We start from the raw sequence: 25,208 nt of genomic DNA, 5'->3' as shown, positions 1-25,208 counted from the left end.
TGTGGTTATGTTGAAACCACATCACGTCTGGATCACAAACAGATCTACTTCATACATTGTTTGGGGTTTTTTATTTGTTGGTTTGTTTGTTTGGCCAGTAAGTCGGTCGGTTGGTTTTGCTATCTCTATGACGACGCTATGGAAACGATCCAATCTACTCCAGACATTCCAGTGATTAATATCATGAACACTGATCTAAGCAATTGTGATGATGTCACGCATGCAGCAGCCAAGTCATGGAACATGGCCACCAATTTAATCGCCTCTTCATCATACAAATTTCGCATGTTGAAATCGATTCCGGGTTTGCTACCTACTGCTACAAGGCTTTACCAAAAGAACCCAATCCACGCGTGCTTTTTGAAGTCGTTATTCTTTTCAAACAAAACAAACAACCACGCACAATTGAAATGTATCTGCTTGATAAAAAGATCGCTCAATAACGTTCCTGTTTACCCTGGTTAGAATGATCTCCAGCAACCCATGCTTTTTGAAATAGATGACTAACGGGATCTGGTGGCCAGGCTCTCAGACTTGGTTGATGCATGCTATCGCATTACGTCGATCGATGCTCGTGGTTTCAATCAGTGAATTAGAGTGCCTGGTCCACATTCGCTATTTACAGACCATTGTTATCCAGCTTAAGTTAGACCTGAAAAAACAAACAAACAAACAAACAAAAATAGGTGTTAAGGGGTATATGTAAACTTCCGCGGCTCCGAATAGAGCAGTCGTCGAACTTCGCCATTCGCAGAGCAGAGTTATATCCCTTAGTTGTGTCGGGTTCCCCTGGCAAACTTTAGACTATGCATTAGGCAGACACGATGTGTTATCTTACCTCACACACAAATGTCGTTTTCTGATTGGCTGGATTTATTCCCACTTTTGGCAGTCCCACTTTTGGCAGTCAGTGTTCACACCTGGTTAACGAGCTAGAACAGTTGTCCCGGTTTGGGCTTTTTATGACTCACACCTCATAATTAGCCCTTTGACACCTCGTTAATGAGTCTTAATTGATTAAATCAACTATGCAGAGTGAAGAAGAGAACAGAATAACAAAGACTTTTATTGGTGATGATTATTTTATTCACAATACATTTGCAAAGTATTTCTAATGTTCAATCACACCAGCCAGTACACTGCCACAAGTAGTCTGTCTCACAGTCCCTGAACCACATTATTTTCCCTACTGCCAAGCCCTCTCTGCAGTGCTAAAGCCCTAAATAAAGCAAGTCTAGATTTCCTCGGGTTCAGGAATCTGAATCTCTGGTGTCCCTGGGGCTCCTTTTCAATTTAAATGGGCTTGTTTGGTACTATCAAAATTATATATATTCAGAGACTAAGCATTAGTATATGCCACAAGCATTGGTGGTGATTAATTTATTTACAATACATTTGCATCACATGTACTTCTACAGACTGGCACCTCCATGGAATTGTGCAATTTTTGTTCGCTTTCCGTCTGAGATAGCGATAGCCATCCAAAAGCATGTCGGCACCTTGCTTTCTTCCATCCAGGATCTGTCCTTTCTCTTACATAGTGATCATAAGTGTAACAAGAAATTCAGTTTCAAATCTATATATACTCTATCTAAATCAAACATCCTTCTTTTCTAGTATGTGAAATGAACTTCCCTAACTCTAACCTCTTTACTTTTACAAACATCCTCAGTGCCTAATTGTCCCAGTAGCAAATTAGTTACACCTTACCGACGAGACCTAATTGATCTTAATTGGTCACATCAGTTGTCCCAGTTTTGGCTGTGAGATACAACACCTACATGGTCCAGTGCACAACAGACTGCCAAAAATGGGAAATCACCGAGCCAATCAATGTACCCACATTTTCTATGTTACCCGCTGGAAATGCCGAACTGTGGGAATTCGTTTTGTACTTCGTGTTAGTAGTGTTTGGGCTGTTGCCTAACTCCGGTACTCCTTATTATGATCCAATGCCCGTGCTTCAAACAGTTCAGAATTAACCGCTGTTAACATTGAGGTTTTAGGTAAGATCCTTCGGGCTCAGGGAACAGAAACAAACATGGAGGGTACATCAACCCATGTCCCCCTCATGACCAGTGAACAACTTATAATAAACCAGGACGATTGTATGAATATATCTTTACGTCGTATTGTACATAAACTACACACATCGTCATCATTTCACTAAATAACTAAAATACCTAATCTCTTTAACAAACACCAGCACTAGTTAACGACATGTCCAACGTTAGAGGAGATAATTTGAACAAAATTCTCAAAAGTCAACCAGCACTAACCTCAAGAATGATATACTCTGATGAACACATTGCTGAGCTCTTTCAAACTGCGCTTACAGAAGAGAGTTGTGTGGACAGAGACAGAAATCCTACTGAGTGTCCTAAACATGAGTTAATGTTCTCCCAGAGCTTTACACGTACAGCCTTAGTTCCTAATTTAATGTCAGATCAATAGGAAAGATTCCTCTACATGGGATCCGACTGTTTCCCTGAGCCGCCTTTGTTGTACAGCCACCTGCTGCCGATCTGGAGCAATGGAGGGGTGTGTGATGGGACTGATAAACGCCACAGATAGCGCGGTGCTGGGGCAGGCGGGCTAAGACTGATGGTGTGCTGCCACATGCTGCTGCTGCTGCTGCTGATGATGATGATGATGACGACGATGGTGGTCGTGGCGATGATGATGATGATGATGATGATGATGATGGCAACGATGACTATAACGACGGTTGTGACTATGTTGGTGGTCGTGGCGGTAGTGATGATAATGATGATGATGATGATGATGACGACGACGATGGTGGCCGTGATGATGATGATGATGATGATGATGATGATGATGATGATGATGATGATGATGATGATGATGATGATGGCAACGATGACTATAACGACGGTTGTGACTATGTTGGTGGTCGTGGCGGTAGTGATGATGATGATGATGATGATGATGATGATGATATTTGTAAAAATAGAAACAACAACTATATGTACTTTTCTTTGTACGTTAGTTTACACAAACGAGTCCGAAAAATAATTAACTGTAGAAATATATAATTATTTTCCCCAAAATATTCCAGCAAAACCAAATTGGACGGGAGACAGTAGAGAAAGATTAGTCATTTTAATTTTACGCCGCGATTAACACAACATAGACCATCAAGAGTTGGATCAGGGATGGACTTTACACGCTGTAATCGAATATAGGGAATCGAATCCAATACACATTAGCAACAGTGTTTTTGCGCCGCGTTTAACACCATTTAGCAATATCACAAGTAGGATCAAGAAAGAGCCTCACAAATTGTACTCGAGTAGGGAGTTGAACCCTGAACACATTAGCTGCCATTAATGACCCGGGAAGAAAGACACTTAGCAGATCTAACAGAGTTCAAGGTTGACCAGCAGGCATCGATTTGGTGGTCAGTGTTAACGGTGTGTGAGAGTCACGTGACGAACGGATGGGCAAGTGGCGGGCATCCTCATCAGCAGGGATAATTTAGCAGTCTGACCGTTGTGCACACACCTTCAATACAATTGGAGTATACAAGCCTCTCGTCACCACCGTGGACCTCGTCCTGGGAAGACTCAAGAGGATCTGGGAACACTGCAAATACTACGTCCTTTAGAATTCGATTAGTGGCGTAATGAGAATGCCGGTAGACACGAACACATTGGGAAGGACTGTTAGAATGGGAAGGATGAAGAAAACACATATCTGCCGAGCGGCGGAAACAGGGAGACGGAGAAGAGGTCTTTGTCAGTTTACTGGACAGACCTACTGGGAACACACAACCTATGTGTTTTATACACAGCTGCCCATATCCTTGGTGTTCTACTGGACACAACCGCTGGGTAAAAAGAACCTTAAGATTTCTATACACATCTGCTCATATCATTGGTGCTTTACTGGGAATACACAACCTTTGTGTTTCTATACACATCTGCTCATATCCTTGGTGCTTTACTGGGAATACACAACCTTTGTGTTTCTATACACATCTGCTCATATCATTGGTGCTTTACTGGGAATATAGAGCCTTTGTGTTTCTATATACATCTGCTCATATCATTGGTGCTTTACTGGGAATATAGAGCCTTTGTGTTTCTATACACATCTGCTCATATCATTGGTGCTTTACTGGGAATACACAACCTTTGTGTTTCTATACACATCTGCTCATATCATTGGTGCTTTACTGGGAATATACAACCTTTGTGTTTCTATACACATCTGCTCATATCATTGGTGCTTTACTGGGAATATAGAACCTTTGTGTTTCTATACACATCTGCTCATATCATTGGTGCTTTACTGGGAATATAGAGCCTTTGTGTTTCTATATACATCTGCTCATATCATTGGTGCTTTACTGGGAATATAGAGCCTTTGTGTTTCTATATACATCTGCTCATATCATTGGTGCTTTACTGGGAATACACAACCTTTGTGTTTCTATATACATCTGCTCATATCATTGGTGCTTTACTGGGAATACACAACCTTTGTGTTTCTATACACATCTGCTCATATCCTTGGTGCTTTACTGGGAATATAGAGCATTTGTGTTTCTATACACAGCTGCTCAAATCCTTAGCGCTTTACTGGGAATATAGAGCCTTTGTGTTTCCATACACATCTGCTCATATCCTTGGTGCTTTACTGGGAAGATACAACCTTTGTATTTTTAAACACTGTTCGGAAGGTAGCGGGATCGATCCCCGGCCGCGTCATACCAAAAGACGTTAAAATATGGTACTTGTTGGTCCCTGCCTGGCGCTCGGCATTAATGGGTACAACAAGGACTCGTCGGTTTGGAGTCAGTATAATGTGTCTGAGTGGGGTATTCAAGCTTAACTGCGATATAGTATCTCAGTGAGCTAGCACTATATAATCAGCTTAAGTCCGGGCTAGTACAAGCAGCCGCACATACACACGCGCATGCACGTTGTCATATGTGTGAAATATTCTTTAGTACGACGCTAAACCCCATTTCACACCCATCCCCTCTCCCCACCCCCCGATATTGCTGGAATGTTGCCAAAAGCGGGTTAAAGTCATGCTCACTCAATCACTCACTCTATACACAGCTCCTCATATCCTTGGTACTTTACTGGGAAGCTGTATAAAGCCTTCATGTTTCTTGACACAAAATCTGGGTTCACATGTGTGTGTTGGTTTGGTAGACTCAAGCACTGGGAGTATTTATACTAAATTGGTGTTTCTGAGAGCATATAGCAGATATCGGAGCCATCTGCAACCGATCCCCTCGTGTTCCTGTGAACACACTGTCTGGAGCACTTCACTGCACTTCTTTAGAAAGCAAGAGCCCCCTTTTGCTAAATGAAAATAAACAATTTCCTTGTAACTGAAAACCATGAAATAATTAACCTTTACTTATCAAAATAGTTCAAATGGCAGACAACTGCCTGTTTTTCTTATACTTGCAAATACACAACATGTCGAAAACGATTTATAAAGCCGATTTTGTTTCCAGTTTCACGTTTCGCAGAATGGCAGCGAGCCTTCACAATCAGATTATCAGGGAATTGTCACTTCAGCAATGCAGCAATTCAAGCAAAATAGACACTGATGGATTTCTCACATAGTTCACAAACCGTCTCTGTCCTTTCGCATGAAGGAGACCGCCTCCGTGGTGTAGTGGTTAGAGCGTCCGCTCGGAGAGTGGAAGGTCGCGGGTTCGATCCCCGACCGCGTCATACCAAAAGACGTTAAAATATGGTACTTGTTGGTCCCTGCCTGGCGCTCGGCATTATTGGGTACAACAAGGACTGGTCGGCTCGGAGTCAGTATAATGTGTCTGAGTGGGGTATTCATGATTCACTGCGGCATCGTATCTCAGTGGGCTAGCACTATAAAACCAGCTTCAGTCTGGGCTAGTACAAGCAGCGGCACATACACATACACACGCATGCACGTCGTCACATGAGCGAAATATTCTCAAGCAAAACGTTAAACCCAATTTCACCTCACCTCACCTTTCGCATGAAGCCTTACTCTGATTTGGTCATATTATGTAGCAGAGCTCCCGACCATAAATGTGTGTGAGGCCCATTTCTCGGGTCCCCCGCCGTGATATTGCTGGAATATTGCTAAAACTAAACTCACTCACTCACTCCGGTGACATAATGACTATATAACACTCTAACCATGGATACACATTTTCGCGAACACATTCTCGTGGTGACATTCACTGGATTGTCTGGTTCAGCCTCGATTTGTTTACAAACAACAACGTACAGCTGTAATTCTGCTGAAACAAACATGCTCTTGATACAGTCCCTATTGTACAATCGACTCTGCTTTTAGCAGAGATTTCTTATGAATGTGGAAAGGGTTTTGTCGCTTCTATTTCTATTCTAAAATTTTGCCTCAACAAAATCCCAACGTGAACCTTTTAAATACTACAAAAATTACATTTGTTTAACAGCTTTGTGTTTTTAATACATGTTGCAGTATTGATGACAATTTCCCTCCACGTGCTCTTCTCAAAAAGCATACTTTTGTGAAATGTGTTGTTTTTTGTCCTTTTTTAAATCCACGATACATTAGGAATCCCTGCTTTATACGCATTTTTTTCCGAAATGCTGGGGATGCATTAGAAAGTGACACTAGGCATTATTTATTTTAATCTCAGATCGAAGCTGAGAGTTGCAAGCTCCTCATAACGATATTTTATTGGCAGAACTCTCCTTACTGTTCCACTTGGGAAGGAGAGCTGATGAACTGGTCCAAGGGAAATAACTCATTTTGAGCAAACCCATAAACTCTATACATTGTTAATGTCGTATCTTCAGTGTAAGGAGAATTCAAATGTACTACTTAACAAAACTAATATCGTCTTCAGTCGTTTCAATTACAAGAAGCATATCGCATATCTGTTTTTTTTCGATAAGCTCTTAATTAGGTAATATGTTATGACATTTTATACAAAGTATAGGTAGAATCTTAGAATATGACACAACAGAGAATATATATTTGAACCTTTAACAATCGTCTGTCGTTGGCAAATAGCATCTTGTTCATTAGACAAAATGGCGTCTGTGGCTGAACCTCTCACTTTGGAGAAAGGTGAGTTTCTTATCATTTATTTGTTGTTGGAAAATGCGTAAATGATTCTACACACGGGAATCATTTGTCTGACATTATGTATTGCATATGCATGCCGACTACAGGGCGAATTCGCGCATCATAACTGCCCATGTCGCAATGATTATGCGGAAGAGAAACAAGTTATCCATACTTTGCTGTTGACTTCATGTGGTAGGAATTTACGGAATGTATGGTTTCCCGTTCCTCTGTCACCGTCCCAGTGTAGAAATCGAGATGGTAATTATTTTAATTTACTGCTTGAAACAATCGCTAATGTATATTGGGCGGAAGGAATAACGTTTTGATTTTTGAAATACATATCATCATGATGATCATATCCTCTGGTTAGGAGTTTAAGACAGATATTGAAAATATTAAGCCGCTTTCCTGGATACGGTAAATGTGGACTTAAAACGTGTAGAGTATTTGACAGGTACCAATGCACATGTTTGTCATGGGACAAATCTACATGTATTATAAGCATAACAATTCATGCACTGGAAAACACATCTGCCTGAATATTCTTCAGTGTCATCATGGGAAAGATTTCGGTCCATAATCCCCAATAATCCCCAGTGGGACAGACAGATGTTTGTGATGTCAATCCTGTGTTTGCAATGGGCCTTTGGGAAATGCCCCGATTTTTTAAAAATGGCTAAATATGTGCCATAAATGAATAGTTATTTGTAAACTTTGATTTTTATTCTTCACTGAAAATTATTGTCCTGTCCGCTTCCTCATACTTCATACTGCAGTTGATGGTCATCTTGTCAGTTGGAACGAGTGAATGACTTACCCTTCGTCCAAAATCAATTTATACAAGTTACAACTCAAGTAGTTGTAATGCTCAAACATTCACACACAATAATTGGTATCGCAGTATTTTCTATATATGTATATTCCTTTTGCTCTTATCAGTTTACTATGGAACATTTATCAGAAATATTTCTTTCTACTAACTTTTATATGAAGAATGTAATATCAAAGTTGACAAAAACTATACATTTATGGCATATACATAATTAATTGGGGCATTTTGACAACCAACCCTGGGGCAATTTGACCCAAAACCCAGAGCAATTTGACCAAATATGCTGGGGCATTTTGTAGCTAGAGCAGTTCGACTGGTACTCCGATGCTATGTCTGTTTACCTCCAGATTTTGTCAGGCTATTGTGCGATGTATTTGTGTTTTGTAATTTCTATTGCAAGAGAATATTTCTTCAGCTAAAATGTTTGGACGTTCAGTTTTTCCTCTTAATCTACAGTTTTTTTAAATGTGCTGTCAATATGGTATGTTAAGGCTCTCAGTTTACTGTACAGAGTTTCAGACAGCGTTGGTCACTTGATTTCGTCTTTGTGTTTAGGTCAAGTTGCATGTACTTCTCTTACATACCTCACCCATGAAGGTCCGGGTCCAGACTTGATTATTTACAGACCACCGCCATGTAGCTGGAATATTGCTGAGTACGGCGTAAAACTAAACTCACTCTCTCACTCTTACATACTTTAAATCAAGCCCAGTATACGCTGACACCATCTTCCTTTATTTTTCAGATATCAACAGGGCAATTGAACTTCTGGATGTATTGCAGAGGAGTAAGTGACTACTGTTACTTTATGTTATGTGACATGATATTACATGCAATAACCAGGTTTTCGGAATTACAAAGATAACATACATATTTCATGAATCTGAGTGCTTATCACCGTGAGCACTGCATAGATTTATGATAGTTGATTCCTCTGTGACAGGTGGGGATTTCCCTGCACAGAAGCTGGTGGCTCTACAGAAGATTCTTCAGAGTGATTTCCTGACAGCCGTCAGGGAGGTGTACGAGAATGTGTACGAGACAGTTGACATGTCTGGCAGTCCAGAGATCAGGGCTAATGCTACAGCTAAGGTGGGTTTTGTAACTAACTGCTTGTGATATACATGCTTGTCATACTTGTCAATCACCATCAAGCTGCGACATCAATTTACATGTGCCTGAGTATATGAGCTTAATATTGGGTTGTGATTTTATACAGATATCCAATTGTTTATATCTACACCCCAGTTAGATGATGATTTTCACTTTTAAGACTGTTATTGTCATATTGATAATACTTATCCTACTTATTGTGTAGATCTCAGACTGTCAATTATTGCCCAGTAGTCAAGGATCACACCATTATTGTTTAGGGTCAGTGAAATTATGCATGAGGAAACTGTTTCATTTGCATATTATTCATTTATGAACCCCAAAATTTATCCCTTGGTTTTATCGCACTGAAAAACCTACTCATTATATATTAAATGTTAACATCTTCATATTAGAATAATCAGACATGTGAAAATAGGAATAGGTCCAAAGATATGTAGGTAGGTGCATAGAGCTGTAACAATGCATCGAACTATGGATGGATTGCAATTGTTGAGTCTGATAGCAATTAATCGATGGTAGAAAGGAAAAACTATCGATGTAGTATGTGTGGCTATCCATAGTTTAGTAATTGACTTCTGTTGATAAATGTGCAGCGCAAAATACAGGAAGCACTAGATTTGTTCACTTTGGTTTAGTGTTATCTGCCCATTACAAACATGACTGTTTACTTGATCTGGGTTTCAGGTTTCTTGTCAGTTATTAAAAGAGACAGAAACTACCTCAACTAGTTTTTATTTCGTATAAACTATACATTCATTTGGGAAATGACTTAAAATGAGACAATTCAAGGAGAGAAAAACTATTGAAATAGTATTGCAATATGCATACATGTTCACTGTTACTGAGGATGCAGCACCTGCACAGAGTATAGGTTATCAAGGGTTTAATTCCCATACTCGTCAAGCTGTCTTTGATACAAAATGGCACATGAGTTTACCCTGCACTCTGCACTAAAAGAATAAAACATGCACTAAAAGAATAAAACATGCACTATAGTCTGTTTGCAGTGAAAACGTACCGGTGAATTGCACTTTAAAGAAAAATGTAAATCGAATAAAGTGAAATTAAGATTGCGAATCCTCATAATTCTACCTTGCCAATTGAACATTTAAATCTAGATTTTTATTCAACTTATGAAAAAAGTTGTTTAACAAACGATCATAGTTTCAAATCGCTTATATTGGTTTGTATTACAAAGGGGTAGCTGGAACAGTGAAACAAATGCACGTGCGGTACGTGATGAGCGTTAACTTAGACCAACCCTACTTGATCTCGGTGTTTCATTTTATGTGCATACCCCCTTGTAATACAAACCAATAATACCGATTTGAAACTATGATCGTTTGTTAAACAACTTTCATCCCAAGTTGAATAAAATTCTGAGATTTAAATTTTCAAATGGCAAGGTAAAATTCTGAGGATTCGCAATCTTAATTTCACTTTATTTGATTTACTTTTTTGTTTAAAGTGAAATTCATCGGTACGTTTTCACCACAAAAAGACTATAAAAGAAGAATAATACAAACTCAGCATGATCAGTATCAGTGTACTGTGTCTTAGCGGGGTGTCCATGATAAACTGTGGCATGGTATCTTGGTGAGCTAGCAGGATATATCTATATGATTGGGAATTAGTGCGGACATATTATAAGTTATGATCCTAAGCATGATGTTAAAATTGGGTTCACCTCACCTCTTAAATCCAACTTGATTTGTTCCAGGCCACAGTAGCTGCATTTGCCGCCAGTGAGGGTCACGCTCACCCCCGGGGTCGTGCTTCTTCCCAAGACAGAGGAGGGCTTGGGCTTCAATGTGATGGGGGGCAAGGAACAGAACTCGCCCATCTACATCTCACGCATCATTCCAGGGGGGGTGGCAGATAGGCACCAGGGGCTCAAACGTGGCGATCAACTGCTGTCAGTCAATGGCGTGGTAGGTGTCCGGGCAGTAGGAGTCATGTAGTGATGTCAGGTCCATTTAGCTCAAACCTTGGCACCATTCATCTAACGTCCATATTAAAAGTGTCATTATTACGCTTTACTCTTGTAACTAATTTGAGTATTTAACTTGGCATAACTATACATTTCACTTGCTTCATAAGAGTGTTAGCATCTACACCCGAAATGTTACTTACATTAATAATAACAGCTTCATGCAGTTTCAAACAAAGTGAATGTGTTTCAGTGTAATAACAAACAGGTGTGTGTTCATGTGAGTCAAAAACTGCATATATATTTTTAATCTATGATGAATGAGCTTTCTCAAATGCAAATTTTAATTTTCTGAAAAATATGCACATCAGTGAAATTTGATGTGATAAATTGTCAAATTTTGCTTACATTTTGGTCAAAATTTAAATGTTTCATATACTTTTTACATTTCGAATGACATCATTCAATAACTTGAGCAACATCCCATGACTACACCAAATTTTGTCTTGAAGCGTTTTTGTGTGACATGCAGAATTTCCCTGTCCGGTAGTCACTTGTACATGTAACAGGGGACTGTCTTGCGTACACGGTACGCCATCTACTGATAATGATGAAGTTGTATATCCATAGAACTTTCCCCACTGTTTATACATTTCGAGTTGTCCTGGGATTTTGTGAATATGGCATGTATTCATGGACTTGCATAAAGAAACTTTTCATGGCCTTATTGCTAATTGCTAAAGTTCATTGTTTTATTGGGCTCTGCTCAGTAGCTGATATCCGGCCCTGTATCTGTGGCTTATGTCAGTAAAACATCTCAATGAATGTTAATATGATTGTAATGTGATGGTTTGGATTAAAACAACTCTTTATTTCATATACAACAGGACAGAAAAAGAAAATGTTTATTTAACATGCCAGAAATAGAACTGTTGAAAATATCAGTAACAATCAATTTGCTTTATTTTTGTTGCCAATTTGCCAGGCAGTTGTTTGAATGAAACTGTTTTGCTAATGAAAATAAGGCGATTCCTGTGTTGGTGTCTGCTTAGCCTCCCTTGTTTATTCCAGAGCGTGGAAGGAGAGCACCATGAGAAGGCAGTAGAACTCTTGAAAGAAGCTTCAGGTAAATGTGTACAGTAGTCTGAAGTAGGAAATTACTTCTCCATTTGAAGGGCTTCTTTATTTTGACCATTGACTAATTAATTACCGTTACAAATCCGTGAGATTTAAAAAAAATAATTTATGCATTATTATTTACCGTAGTGGAATTGTCTGTCTCTCTGTGTGTGCCTGTAAATAGGATCAGTCAAGAATTACTCATACACAATTTGAAAAATTTGTAATGTAGAATAATAGTTGTCAGACTTTCATATTGTGGAAGCTGTTATGGCATGGTGGGTCCAGGTCTGTTGTGTGTGCTGGCCATTGGGTGCATCACTCCCAGAATGTAGGTTCAAATGCTGCAATGAAGTCGGCACCAAAAAAGTACTATAGTTTGTACTTCATGAAACAGCAAATCTTACCACATTAATTAAATGGCGACTTGCACACATTTTCCACTGTTTGTTCTTTTCTGAGTTTGTTTTCAGCTTGTTTGCCTTTAGGCCGCAGGATTTAGCATGCTGTAAACATCACATGTTCATCAGCAAATGTTTCTCCATTAGGTACAGTGAGTCTGGTTGTGCGATACACGCCCCGAGTACTGGATGAAATGGAAGCCAGGTTTGACAAGCAGCGTGCAAGAAGACGACAGACTCCTTGAAGACATCAGCATTCAGAGCCTTGTATATCAGTAATAGAAGCCATTATCTAGGATCATTGTCGTATTTGTATATCTTGCACCACATCAAGCAATGAAACAGACAAATTGTATATAGCATAGCCACATGTGTAACCATATTCAGATGTGTCCAACAGATGATAAAAAGATGAATAACCTCAAATACTATGTACCCAGTTTTATTTTGTGGCCTCACATATCTTGTCTATTATTAAAGGATTGAATGCAAGTAGTAGAAGACCAATGGTCGCGTTAAACAACATATACCTTGAGTAAATCTGCGATAAGAAATTATCTTGCAGGGAGGTGTCAATCTTCCTTTATGAAAAAAACGTTACTAATCAATTTAGAATTTGTTTTATTATTTTTTTAACGGGGGTTAACTCGTCCAGGGTCATATGACTTTCAGTGTTCAGCAGCATGCAGATTTTTACTTTTTAGAGGGGTATATGGTTATTTGCCCTCAGCTCAAGTATTTCCCTGATGGGGGAATATATACTTTTGTCAAAGTCATTTGAACCCATAAGATGCAGGATTGTTTCAATAATCAGTTTATGTGTAACCATTCCCAGTTTTCAATAAAAGGTATTTTGTGAAGATTCAGTGTAACTGATTCAATGAAATTGGTATTGTCTTACTGGCAAACAAAGATAAGTTGAGCACAGACCTGACAATTGACCCCTATTAGCATGTATGAGTGCCGCCCACTGGGGCTTGCCATCGTTAGCGAAGGGGCCCCAGGTTGTCCATGATCAAGTTTAGTGCGACTTGCTACACCGACGCGTATCTTATGAGCAAGGCGTGTGCAGCTACGCGTGGAATCAGTTTCATCGTCATATAATGCACGCGCACTAGCCTACATCTGCTATGCCTTTTACAAACCAAATGGGCTTGCTCATTGCCGTGCACGGCCTACTTCTTGTAAACGGGTTCTCTGCGCCGGTCCAACTTATCCTCGTTTGCCAGTAAGACATTAGTAAAAGAATCATTTTCAGATGGTATGACCGAAAGTTTGTGAAGCATTGTAAGCTAGTAGAGCTGGATGTAATTTTAGACTTACTCAAACGGAAATGTTGACATTTACACGATGTTTGGATACCCATGATGTAATGTGCATATGTGTCATTTAAATTTGTAGCTTTTTTATGCAATAAATTCAGTCATTGTCACGTCTCCATCCCAGTTGTGGTTACCATGACAATCGTTTAGGACGTGTTGTAACTGATAAAAGTTGAAGCCAAACAACAATAACTGAGGGTTGCTTTCTCCAGATCTTTCTCCGACTTGAATGGATGCGTATTCAGAAACTGAGTGGATGGTGTTTGCAGTTAGCAATAGGGCCCGTAACTAGGTCATGGCATTGTACGTGACCTTAGTACTTCCGGTGACAAACGTTTCATACCTTTTCGAATGATCTCATGGTTGACAGTAAGGAACCGATAATCCTTGCAGGAATAACTATTTTCGATCTAACCATCCCCAAATTAGCCAACTATTACTCGGCTGCTGTGACAACCAAAGATGGTTGTACACTTGGTCCGGTCTAGTAACGTTATATTTGGCGGTTTGGCAATTTAGTACCAGAACTGGCGCGCTCAAAGAGCCGGGAACCAGTTAGTACCGGAAGTAGCGCCAAGCGAGACTTACATGCCTGATACCACAGCTCTATCTGAACAGATTGTAAAGCCTGGACCTGTCAATATAAGCAGGTTTCCTGGGTATGCTGCGCCGGCGCTTTACTCTATGAAGCGCCGGCGCAGTATACCCAGGGAGCCAGACTGCTTTCAGGACGGAAATCACTTTCAAACCATCCGAATCTTTTTGCTGCCATTTATTACGGTAACGGAACCATTGATCGATCTTGGCATATATTTTCACGTACTTTTATGTGATTCAACGTAAGGTTTTTGGTTTGGTTTGTTGTTTAACACCGTCTTCAGCAATATTCCAGCTGTATGGCGGCGGTCTGTAAATAATCGAATCTGGACCAGGCAATCCAGTGACCAACAGTATGAGCATCGATCTACGCAATTGGGATACGATGACACGTGTCAACCAAGTCAGCGAGCCTGACCACCCGGTTCCGTTAGTCGCCTCTCACGACCAGCATTTCAACGTAAGGACATCAAGATAGTGTCATTACACATGGAGCTGAAGAGCCTTCGTGCAATTCCGTATGTCCTGAGTCATACCAATAATGTCGCTTTCAGTATTATTTAAACTCGACAAAACAGTTCGACCAGAATGAATCTGTTTCTGTATCCCGATTGAAAGTATCGTGGGTTCGAAACAAGTTTGTCTGGATAGATCGCCTTCCCGCGACAACATGCCCATGTTTCATGGATCAGCACATTTGTAGATCTTGATTACAACGGAGACGGGGCCGTCCAGATTACTATGACTGACCGCAAAACCCGTCAATATTACTGCAGAGCACACAAGTGACTGCGATCCCGGTAATTAGAACTGAAACAGTTAAAACCGTATACCACCAGTTTAATTCCGAAAGGAGTCCATCAACACCGAACTTGGAACGTGTTATGGAAGGGCGGATGGACACGGAGGCCGCCGCGAGAGGAATGCGTGGACGTGTCTTCGACATGTTCGTCGTCGTCGTCGGTTGGAGGACGGCTTGATTGTGATGGGAGACATCACGGCGGTGACGGGAAACATCTCTTCTTCCTGTTCTTCGTACTCCGGACCTGCAAGAGAAGTGAATGAATGCCGTTTAAACCCGCAATAGTACGCCGATGTAATGACAGCCTTGACCGGCCAAGCCAGTTGTTGAAACTGCATTACTGATAAGATTATGTATAATTATTATTGTAATATTGGCCATTGTCTGTCACATTGTACACAATAAACCGGTGCAGTTTAATATGTCGTAGGATTGACCAAGGAGGAGACCGGGATTCGAACCAGTACGAGCGACTGAATGTTTGATATCCTTATCAGTACTATTGTAGTTATATCAGTTGGTCTGCAAATACTGGGATCTGGGCCAGACATACCTGACGGCTTGCTGTAATGTCAAATAAAATCATGGCTTACCATCCCCACTCTAATACTCGCATCCATATGGGAGATTCGTTAATAGGTCCCCCGGGCAGTCTGTACTTGTAAAAGGCGAGGAAATGGATCGGATAGTCAACTGACTCTGCGGGCTGGGTGACTCGTTTGACAACCCGTCAATGTGTCGACGTTGCCCTTCATGTCAGATTTACTGATCATTGGTGTGTGAGTTTAGTTTTACGACGCACTCAGCAAAATTCCAGCTACATATCGGCGTCTGTAAATAATGGAGTCTGGACCAGAGAATCCAGTGAGCAACAGCATTAGCATCGATCTACGCAATTGGGATACGATGGCATGTGTCAACCCAGACAGCGAGCCTGAGCACCAGATCCCGTTTGTCGCTTCTTACGACAAGCATGGGCTACTGAAGACCAATTCTAACCCGGATCTTCTTCACGGGTCTTGTTTGTTGTGGGGATGCCTTAAGGGATAGACTGTTACCGAGAGCGGAATTCCGTGCACAGAACAGAACTTTGAAAATACCTGTTTGTAAAGGATACAATGCTGTTCGCTTAGGTCTTTTTCTGTTTTTCTTGTAGCAGGAATTCTGAAACAGGGAGGGCGAACGTTTGTCACGTGGGGGCGTTCACGCACGTCATTTGTAATTAATTTATTCCGGTATCCATCTGGATCAGCTCTAATGTCCCCAATCTGTAGCACGTCAGTAAAAAATACCTAATTCGAATTAAAACGTTCACAATCATGTTAACCGAGTTATATTCTGAATTCATGGCTTGATTCTGTTTATTAGTGAAGCAAGACCAGTACGGGAAGATACTTTATGTACAGCTCAGTTTTACATTTTACTGAATGTTCCTGCCCGTGTGATTACATGAACAGCCTTGCGGTTGAAGGTTAAGAATCTGGGCCAGGTAAACAAGCTGTGGACGGCAACGACACTCACCCCATCACACTTGGCTGCGTTGTGACAGACGGTGAAGTTACACTTGAACCCCATGTGCACGGACCCCTGTAGACGGAAGGCCACGAAGAATGGACTGTCGATGATTCTGCCTCTCACTTTGAAGCCGGATGTCTTTCGGAACACAATGCCATCACCACACCTGAAACCGTCTATCTGGATTGTATTACATGAATATCAGATGTTATACTCGAGTCGTAGGGGCGGTGGGGTAGCCTAGTGGCTAAAGTGTTCGCTCGTCACACCGAAGACCCAGGTTCGATTCTCCACATGGGTACAATGCGCGAAGACCATTTCGGGTATCCCGCGCCGTGAGTAGCTGGTGAAACCCGCCAAGATGGTCATGGTGCTGACAAACCTATAAACAAGACGAGATTCGAACCGCCCAAGGGACGTAACTCTAGACAAATGGATGTAGTATGTCCCTCTATCGAGAGATCTAACAAGGTTGGAGGTTGCGTCAGGCGAACCAACCTAAAGGAAAAATGCATGGGTTCTTGGGTGACCCGATGTCCGCTCTCTGGCACGATTTCATTTCTCTTCTGCCTGTCAAGATCCGGGTTACAATTGGTCTTCAACCAATGCTTGTCGTGAGAGGCGACTAACGGGATCGGGTGGTCGGGAAAGATTACTTGGTTGACACATGTCATCGTATCCCAACTGCGTAGATCGATGCTTACGATGTAAATCACTGGATTGTCTGGTCCAGACTCGATTATTTACAGACCGTCGCCATATAGCTGGAATATTGCTGAGAGCGGCATTAAACAACAAACAATCGCAGTGAGGCTGGAAGAAGCTTACCCGCCAAGTAGAATCCGATACTCCTTGACGCCATTGAAGGCAACACAGCTGACGGGACGAAGGCGCAGTGACCCTGAAAGAGGAAACATCACTTCAGAGTCGTGATATTTTCACAGTGAGCGGTGCTGGCGGTGGTGTAACGGGGCCCATTGCTATGTTCAACATTATTGCATTTAAAACTATGCCGCCTGTGCGTTTGCGTTTGCGTTTGTCCACACTTGGAAACAGATGCCCTGCAACAGGTTAACAGGGATAAACAGTATGCAGACTAAGTATGGTTTTACGCCACTTTTAGCATGTTCCAGCAATATCACGAAGGGGACACTACTGTACCCTGTGTGGAATCAAACCCGGGTTTTTGGCGTGACAAGCGAACGCTTTAACCACTAGGTCATGTCTGAGTCAGGTATCCATGTGGGCGAGCAAGTAATAAAACCGGCTTTAGTATTTACAAAAATCTACAATGCGACCTTAAAGTCCACTCGACCTCCCTTAACATAATATAGAAGGCATGCAATATTAACGTGCCATATTTCGTTACTTTCCTATAGTTCACGATGAAATGTTTTATTTGGTTGACTGTTTCAGAGCCACATTTATAAACGACAGAAGATTACCTATAGCCCGTCACCCACGAAGGAGTAGCAGTTCAGGCCCACTTGCACAAAATGAGTTGTTTTACGTAGCTTATACGGAAAAGTGAGACGTGATGCAAATATCAGACGTTCACAATTTTGGTGAAACCCACGAGCACGGACATCAAACATAGAAACATAGATAAACAACCGAGGCGAACAGATTCGAACCAATCATCAGATTTCTCTGCAATGTCCAAGGGACGCAACTCTGCAAGCGAATTGCGGCGAATTGCAGCGCCTTAAGCGGCTGGTCACTCGTATTTGCCAAGGGACTGTACTGTTCCAACTGCAAGGCCTAACTACATCAGTAGCTATACCTCGAAGTACTAAATAGAAAACTGTCGGAAATAGAAAAAAAATGTTTTAGGCTGTTACTCTGTATCCTTAAAATGTACACAATTGCAAATAACATATGTCGAAATAACCCACTTCGGCCTAACTGGGCGTTCAGTGGGATGCGTAATACGATGTCCAGAAAAGCATGTTTACTCGTAAAATCGGGCAAAACTTAGAAAAAATACGAACAGCTGCTGAAAACAATAGATCAGACTATACATGGGAATTAGGTCGCTCAGCCAGGTATGACGACGGACCGTCAACTCACTTGCCCACAGACACAAGGGGTCATCTCAATTCTTTTATGCTTTTTCATGAATATGTCTCTATCGTTTTTCTAATCTTAGCTTATAGCTCTATCCCCAAGCCCGACCCCAACTACCGTCAGCAACACCCGTCTTGGTGTTGCTTTTGAGACGACCACTCCTACCTGTTTCTTTTTATAGCGATAGTGAGACTCCATGGTATCTACATCCTTAATAGTTTCAGTATTAAAGTTGTTATTTTTTACGTCTGATATCGTTTATTATGAAGCTAAGTCTAATTTCAAAATTGACATCCAAAAAGTGCCATTTGTTATACAATATCATTGCACACTAATTTGCATAAAGCCATGGTCTGCTCCAAATAAGTCTCTTCGGACTGAAAAAACCCGAATTGCTCATTTCTGCACTAATATCTCCTCAGTAAAATCCTTTTTTAACGTTTCCTATCTCCCTACCACTGAGACTGTAGTTAGGCCGAACTTAGTCCAACAGATATTTCACACTTTCACATATTAACTACCTAACTTGTAGATATAAATGTGAAAAGAGGTTTTTTTTCTATTTCCGACAGTACTGTAGGACCAGTTAAGGCAAATGGACCGTAGTTTTCAAGCAAAAACCAATACCTTGTACTCTCGACAGCGTGGGCTGCAGAAGGGTATATACCAAGTACCTTTAACCTTTGCACGGAGCTTCACAATACGCCCGAGTGACGCGTCTTTGACTGGTTTTCCAATTACGTCTACGGCCGCCAGTTCCACTGGAATGCTTTTGAGTCTTGAGCCACTGTTCTTAAAAATCTCCTCGAAAATATAATGTCTGAAAGTACAAGCATCAATATCCGAGTCTATTCATGTCATTTAACGTCATGCTACTTGTACGAGTGAGTGAGTGAGAGTGAATTACGTTTAACACCGCTTTGAGCAATATTCCAGCAATATCACGGCGGGGGACACCAGAAATGGGAGTCACATTGTGCCCATGTGGGGAATCGAACCCGGGTCTTCGGCGTGACGAGCGAAAGCTTTAACCACAAGGCTACCCCACCGCCACGACTTCATGCAAGGGATGATTGTTCTAATTCGATGTTATGCCGTCCATGTGTTTTTCATCTCACAACTCATCTAGCAGCATCGGGAGAGCAAAACTAGATAATCGAATCTGGGCCAGACAATCACGTGAGCAACAGCCCGAGCATCGACCTACGCAACTGGGATACGATGACGTGTCAAGCAAGTAAGCGAGTCTGGCCACCCTATCCCAAGTGAGTGAGTGAGTGAGTTTAGTTTCACGCCGCACTCAGCAATATTCCAGCTATATGGCGGCGGTCTGTAAATAATCGAGTCTGGACCAGACAATCCAGTGATCAACAGCATGAGCATCGATCTGCGCAATTGGGAACCGATGACATGTGTCAACCAAGTCAGCGAAACTGATCACCCGATCCCGTTAGTCGCCTCTTACGACAAGATAGTCGCCTTTTTATGACAAGCACATGGGTTGCTGAAGACCTATTCTACCCCGGATCTTCACGGGTCCCCTATCCCAAGAGCCGCCTCTTACGAAAATCATGGGTTGCTGAAGACCAATTCTAATTCGGATCTTCACTGATGTGTAATGCCCAGACCCAGATACATATTCTCTTCCCACAGAGGTTACTTGTCATATCTTCCTACGAACCTCTGTTCTAATACGGCCAAATTTCCCGGTTCTCGTAAAATCCCCTAGCGGCAAAAAATAGCAAAACGAATTATCTCCCTTCTTTCTATCCAATCAGCACAGATGTTAAATCGACTTAGATCCAACTTGATCTTATACAAGCAAATGTGGGGCCACAAATATCCCTCCTCAGCCGGGGACTTGTGTTGATGTGACACACAAGACTTTTAATGGCTTACTTGTCCGTTGTCCACGAGGGCGATGGAGACGCCATTTATATGACTGAGTTCTGTCTTTTAGAAACGTTTGTGCATCGCGCAGGGGAAGAGGTTCTAGTTTTCCCGAAGCATACGGAAATTACCGAGGCCTTGCGAATGATCACTTTTGAAACAACGTCGCTGATTGCACAACTAAATCTGATTGCAACCAATCACAATTCTGAACACTCGCACCATGAAAGGGCCGTATTAGAACAGAGGTTCGTGGGAAGATATGACAAGTAACCTCTGTAGGAAGAGAAATTGTAGGCCACAGTAATGATTTGTTCTTGATTGTACCCAGTCAAAAAGACAAGTCAGCAACTGAAATTATCCATTGATATCACCAGCTGGGATTCGATAAAGTCTGCGAGCCTGACCTCTCCGTACCGTTACAAGCATGAGTAGCTGAGGATCAAGTCTAAGCCGGATCATTACGGGTGAGCATATAAGAGATGGAATTTGAACCATGCGTATTCTTACCCGAGGTCAATGTATTCCTTAGTGGTACTATTTTTCGATTCAGAGTCATATTTGCATGTGACGAGAAAGATGTTATCGTCATTCACGACGAAAGTTCCCCCTTTCTTTCCTCTGGCGACTTCTACTTTCAGTTTATATACTTGGGCCCTTGCCATTTTCTGGAAAACAAGTTGTACTTATGATTTAAATCTCAAGTCCTCATTTTCACATGTATAGTTGGAAATTCTTCCTTATTTCAACAAAGCCTGAACTTTGGAATCTTGACATGAGAGGCCACTGATAATTGGCCTGAACATGATGGAAAGTTTGATTTTTGGCTGGTTTGTTGTTTCACGCCGCACTTTCCAGCTATATGGCGGCGTTCTGTGAATAATCGAGTCTGGACTAGACATTCCAGTGATCAACAGCATGCTCATCGATCTACAAAATTGGGATACGATGACATGTGTCAACCAAGTAATCTTGCCTGACCACCCGATCTCGTTAGTCGCCTCTTATGACAAGCATGGGTAACTGCATATTTTCATGGGTTACATGATGAAAAGAAGCAGGTTAAAAGGTTTGTTTAACGACTATGTCTGTGGCGTCCATGATGTTAATCACTGGATTGTCTGGTCCAGAGTCAATAAACCATAAATCGCTGTCATACAGCAGGAATATTGCTGAATGCGACGTTTACTAGGAACCTAGAAACGATCATGAATTTCGGTCACACCTAAGGGAGGCAACTCTAATGCGAATATCAGCCCACTAGTAAGTTGCTGAGCATCTTGAATTACCTCAAACAGACAGACAGGTCCTGCACCAGGTACGAAGGCAGCTGTTTGGACGTATGTCACACCGTCTCGTGTTTTCGGCGAAACGACAACGCCGCCTTTGCAAACGAAGTTCACAACAACGGGTTGGTCTGCATAAAGAGTGATGGTCGTGACGCCATTTCTTGTTTTGCTACAGTCGGACTGGACTGGAAGAAAAATATCAAAAACCGAAATAATCTATGAATCTTTTAGGAAACAAACTCCGGTGCCTAATACGCTATGCTAAGTATTATAACAGGAACGGAACATATCTCACACCCTAAGCAGCTTATAAAACTGAGTTGAGATATTTGTATACTGAACAACATTAGAAACGCACCACCCATATAATACGAAATATCCCCGTCAGACTGAAATGTACCCATGATATCTGAGCATCGTCGGTGCATTTTAGTGTGGTGCGTTTCTAATGTTGTTCAATATGTTATAAAGTTTACGATTTCAGTTGAGAAATACTTCTGAATTTAACAAATTAGTGCAGTTTGATCATAATTCTACCTTTCCATTCCCAAAATTAGGGATGTAGAATTATCAAATTGAAATTCAAAGGCACAATTTCACACATTTTCGACATTTTGGCCAGTATTACACATATTGGGGCATGTGCACCGACTTTAGCTTCCTATTGATGCAATAAAAGACATATTATCCCTTACGACTTGCCTAAAATCGATAATTAAAACTTCGTGGCGAACAGCTTTTAAACAGAGAACACTTGCCATATATGGAATGTAAACACTTGCTCCGTACATAGAAAACTGTCGCACGCGGTGTTGTCGGTGTTTGCCGAACTGGTTCCAATCAAGTTTTGCGTTGAATATTCATAAACAACGCTCCAAGGGACATAACTATGGGGTTCGGCCAGTAGAGGGCGCGCGAGTCGATTTAATGCAACGTTGCATTTATCCATTTGAACTTTTTAATTTAATATTGCAATCTAAATACGTATTTTTAAAAAATATATTATATGGTACAAAAGCTTACCTTTTGGCTGATAGTGTTGAGAGAAATGCCTTATTTATGTTTAGAGAAGTATGGTTTGAAGTAGTGCCTTTAATATCTGATGGTGTAAATTCAAGGGCAACTACTAAATGGCTTTTGAAAGAATAATAGTTCTCCGCAAGTTCGTTATGTGTTAAAGAGATTCCTCCACGGATGCCACTTTGAACAGTATTCCGGTTAAATTAGAGGGAACAGATCCACGTTTCCACAGCACTTCCACGCAACTCTGCACAGCAAAGGGAGACCACCGTGGTTCCAGTAGAAGAGTCTATTCCCTTATTGGAATAACCCAAACTTCATTATTCACTTGAGAACATGACTAAGCACGTGCCCGAGAATGCATGTGACGCTTGGAAATATTAAACCTACCTTTGATGAGACTTCCCTCTCCACGGATAACCACGTCTCCGCACTTGGTAGAAGAAAAAACAATTTTAAAAATCAAATTATTATACCGTTAAATCTCATAGCGCGAGTTTAGTTTTACACCGCACGCAACAATATTCTGGCTACATGTATATGTAAATAGTCGAGTCTGGAACAGACAGTACAGTGATCAACAGCATGAGCATCGATCTACGCAATTGGGATACGATGACATGTGTTAACCAAGTCAGCGAGCCTGACCACCCGATCCCGTTAGTCGCCTTTAACGACAAGCCCGGCAGTTCACGGGTTTAATATTGAGCAGTAGCTGCATGATCCTCGCTGGAGTCATTTGTGCTGAGACATCGACTGCTGATTTCAGTTTTCACAAATCAGATTGGATATTTAATTGTGTTAAGAGTGAGCGAGTGAGGTTTTACGCCGCTTTCTGCAATGTTCCAGCAACATCACGGCGGGGGACACCAGAAAGGTGCTTCACACTATGTGTTGAATCGAACCCGGGTCTTCGGCGTGACTAGAGGACACTTTAACCATTTGGCTACTCCACCGCCCCAGATTTGTTGAGTGAGTGAGTTTAGTTTTACGCCGCACTCAGCAATATTCCAGCTATATGGCGGCGGTCTGTAAATAATCGAGTATGGACCAGACAATCCAGTGATCAACAACATGAGCATCGATCTGCGCAATTGGGAACCGATGACATGTGTCAACCAAGTCAGCGAGCCTGACCACCCGATCCCTGTCACGACAAGCATAGTCGCCTTTTGTGGCAAGCATGGGTTTGCTGAAGACCTTTTCTACCCCGGATCTTCACGGGTCCCAGATTTGTTGAGACGTGACGTGACGTGACGTGGCGTGACGTGATGTGACTTACCGAGGCGAGGGTGAAGCACGACAGGACCAACAGGAGAACCTGTAGACAGCATACAGTGAAACAGTAAACCACATTTTATAGACTGAAAATTAAAAAAGGACAATTCTTGTTGGACTCGAGCCACTGGCCTTGAAAACATCCATGAAATACACGATTTAAACCAACTGTATTCAAGCTAAATGACAGCAGTCTGTAAGTAATCGAGTCTTGACCAGGCATGTGATTGACATCATGAGCATACATCCACGCAATTGGGTTACGATGGCATGCATCAGCTGAGTCAGCGAACCTACTCCTCGCCTCTTAGAAGTGAGTGAGTGAGTGAGTGAACGCTGCTTTCAGCCGCTTCAGCAATATTGCAGCTTAACTATAAGGGATATAACACTGGGATGTTTGGGGTTTTTTTTACATTTCAGTAATGACGCGATGCAAGTTATTACTTAACATTAATCTGTGTATTAGTCAGTCAGATACTCTAGTTTCTGGTTTGAAGATATTACAATATTGCCTTGTGTCAAAGTTATTGTCAGTGTCAAATTGAGAAGATATCAAAACGACGGTTTTCTTACCTGAGACCTCATCTTCGCTATCTCACATCAGCAAGTCAATCCTGGCAGAAGCGGCACGTGTTCCACGTGAATTCCCGTCAAGGGTTACAGGTGCGTTTGGGCGAATGATCAAGGCAGCACCCAAGCATCGGTTCTATTTTAACAGAGAGCTGTTAGCTGGTTTGACAAATTGTTGTATAACGCCGCACTCAGCAATATTCCAGCTATATGGCGGCGGTCTGCTAATAATTGAGTCTGGACCAGACAATCCAGTGATCAACAGCATGAACATCGATCTACGCGATTGGGATACGATGACATGTGTCATACAGTCTACCAAGTCGGCAATTCTGATCCCCTTTGTCGCCTCCTATGACAAGCATGGC

At 41.6% G+C, this 25,208-nt stretch overlaps 2 protein-coding genes across 2 annotated transcripts; one reads left to right on the top strand and one right to left on the bottom strand.

Annotated features, from left to right (window-relative positions):
- The first annotated feature begins 7,013 nt into the window (after positions 1-7,013).
- On the top strand, positions 7,014-13,922 carry LOC124262011 (protein lin-7 homolog C-like). The gene is given in 7 exon segments (XM_046696425.1): positions 7,014-7,092; positions 8,670-8,711; positions 8,868-9,016; positions 10,761-10,808; positions 10,810-10,971; positions 12,042-12,096; positions 12,638-13,922. Coding segments are annotated over 7 exon segments (591 nt in total). The 5' UTR covers positions 7,014-7,055; the 3' UTR covers positions 12,736-13,922.
- A 1,310-nt stretch (positions 13,923-15,232) lies between these two features.
- On the bottom strand, positions 15,233-24,952 carry LOC124262085 (vitelline envelope sperm lysin receptor-like). Its single transcript, XM_046696518.1, has 10 exons — positions 24,844-24,952; positions 24,275-24,313; positions 23,383-23,425; positions 21,973-22,157; positions 21,194-21,351; positions 19,468-19,613; positions 17,555-17,627; positions 16,733-16,892; positions 16,312-16,375; positions 15,233-15,455 (listed from the first exon to the last, which is right to left on the bottom strand). Exons 1-10 carry the CDS (start codon positions 24,853-24,855, stop codon positions 15,292-15,294), a joined length of 1,044 nt encoding a protein of 347 aa, XP_046552474.1. The 5' UTR covers positions 24,856-24,952; the 3' UTR covers positions 15,233-15,291.
- Between the last annotated feature and the right edge of the window lie 256 nt (positions 24,953-25,208).

This window comes from Haliotis rubra, unplaced genomic scaffold (assembly GCF_003918875.1).
Source record: "Haliotis rubra isolate DU_JTF1 unplaced genomic scaffold, ASM391887v1 Scf82, whole genome shotgun sequence".
In the NCBI taxonomy this organism is placed as follows: Eukaryota; Metazoa; Mollusca; class Gastropoda; order Lepetellida; family Haliotidae; genus Haliotis; species Haliotis rubra.
Note: the sequence above shows the minus strand (reverse complement) of the source record. Positions and strands in the feature narration are given on the sequence as shown.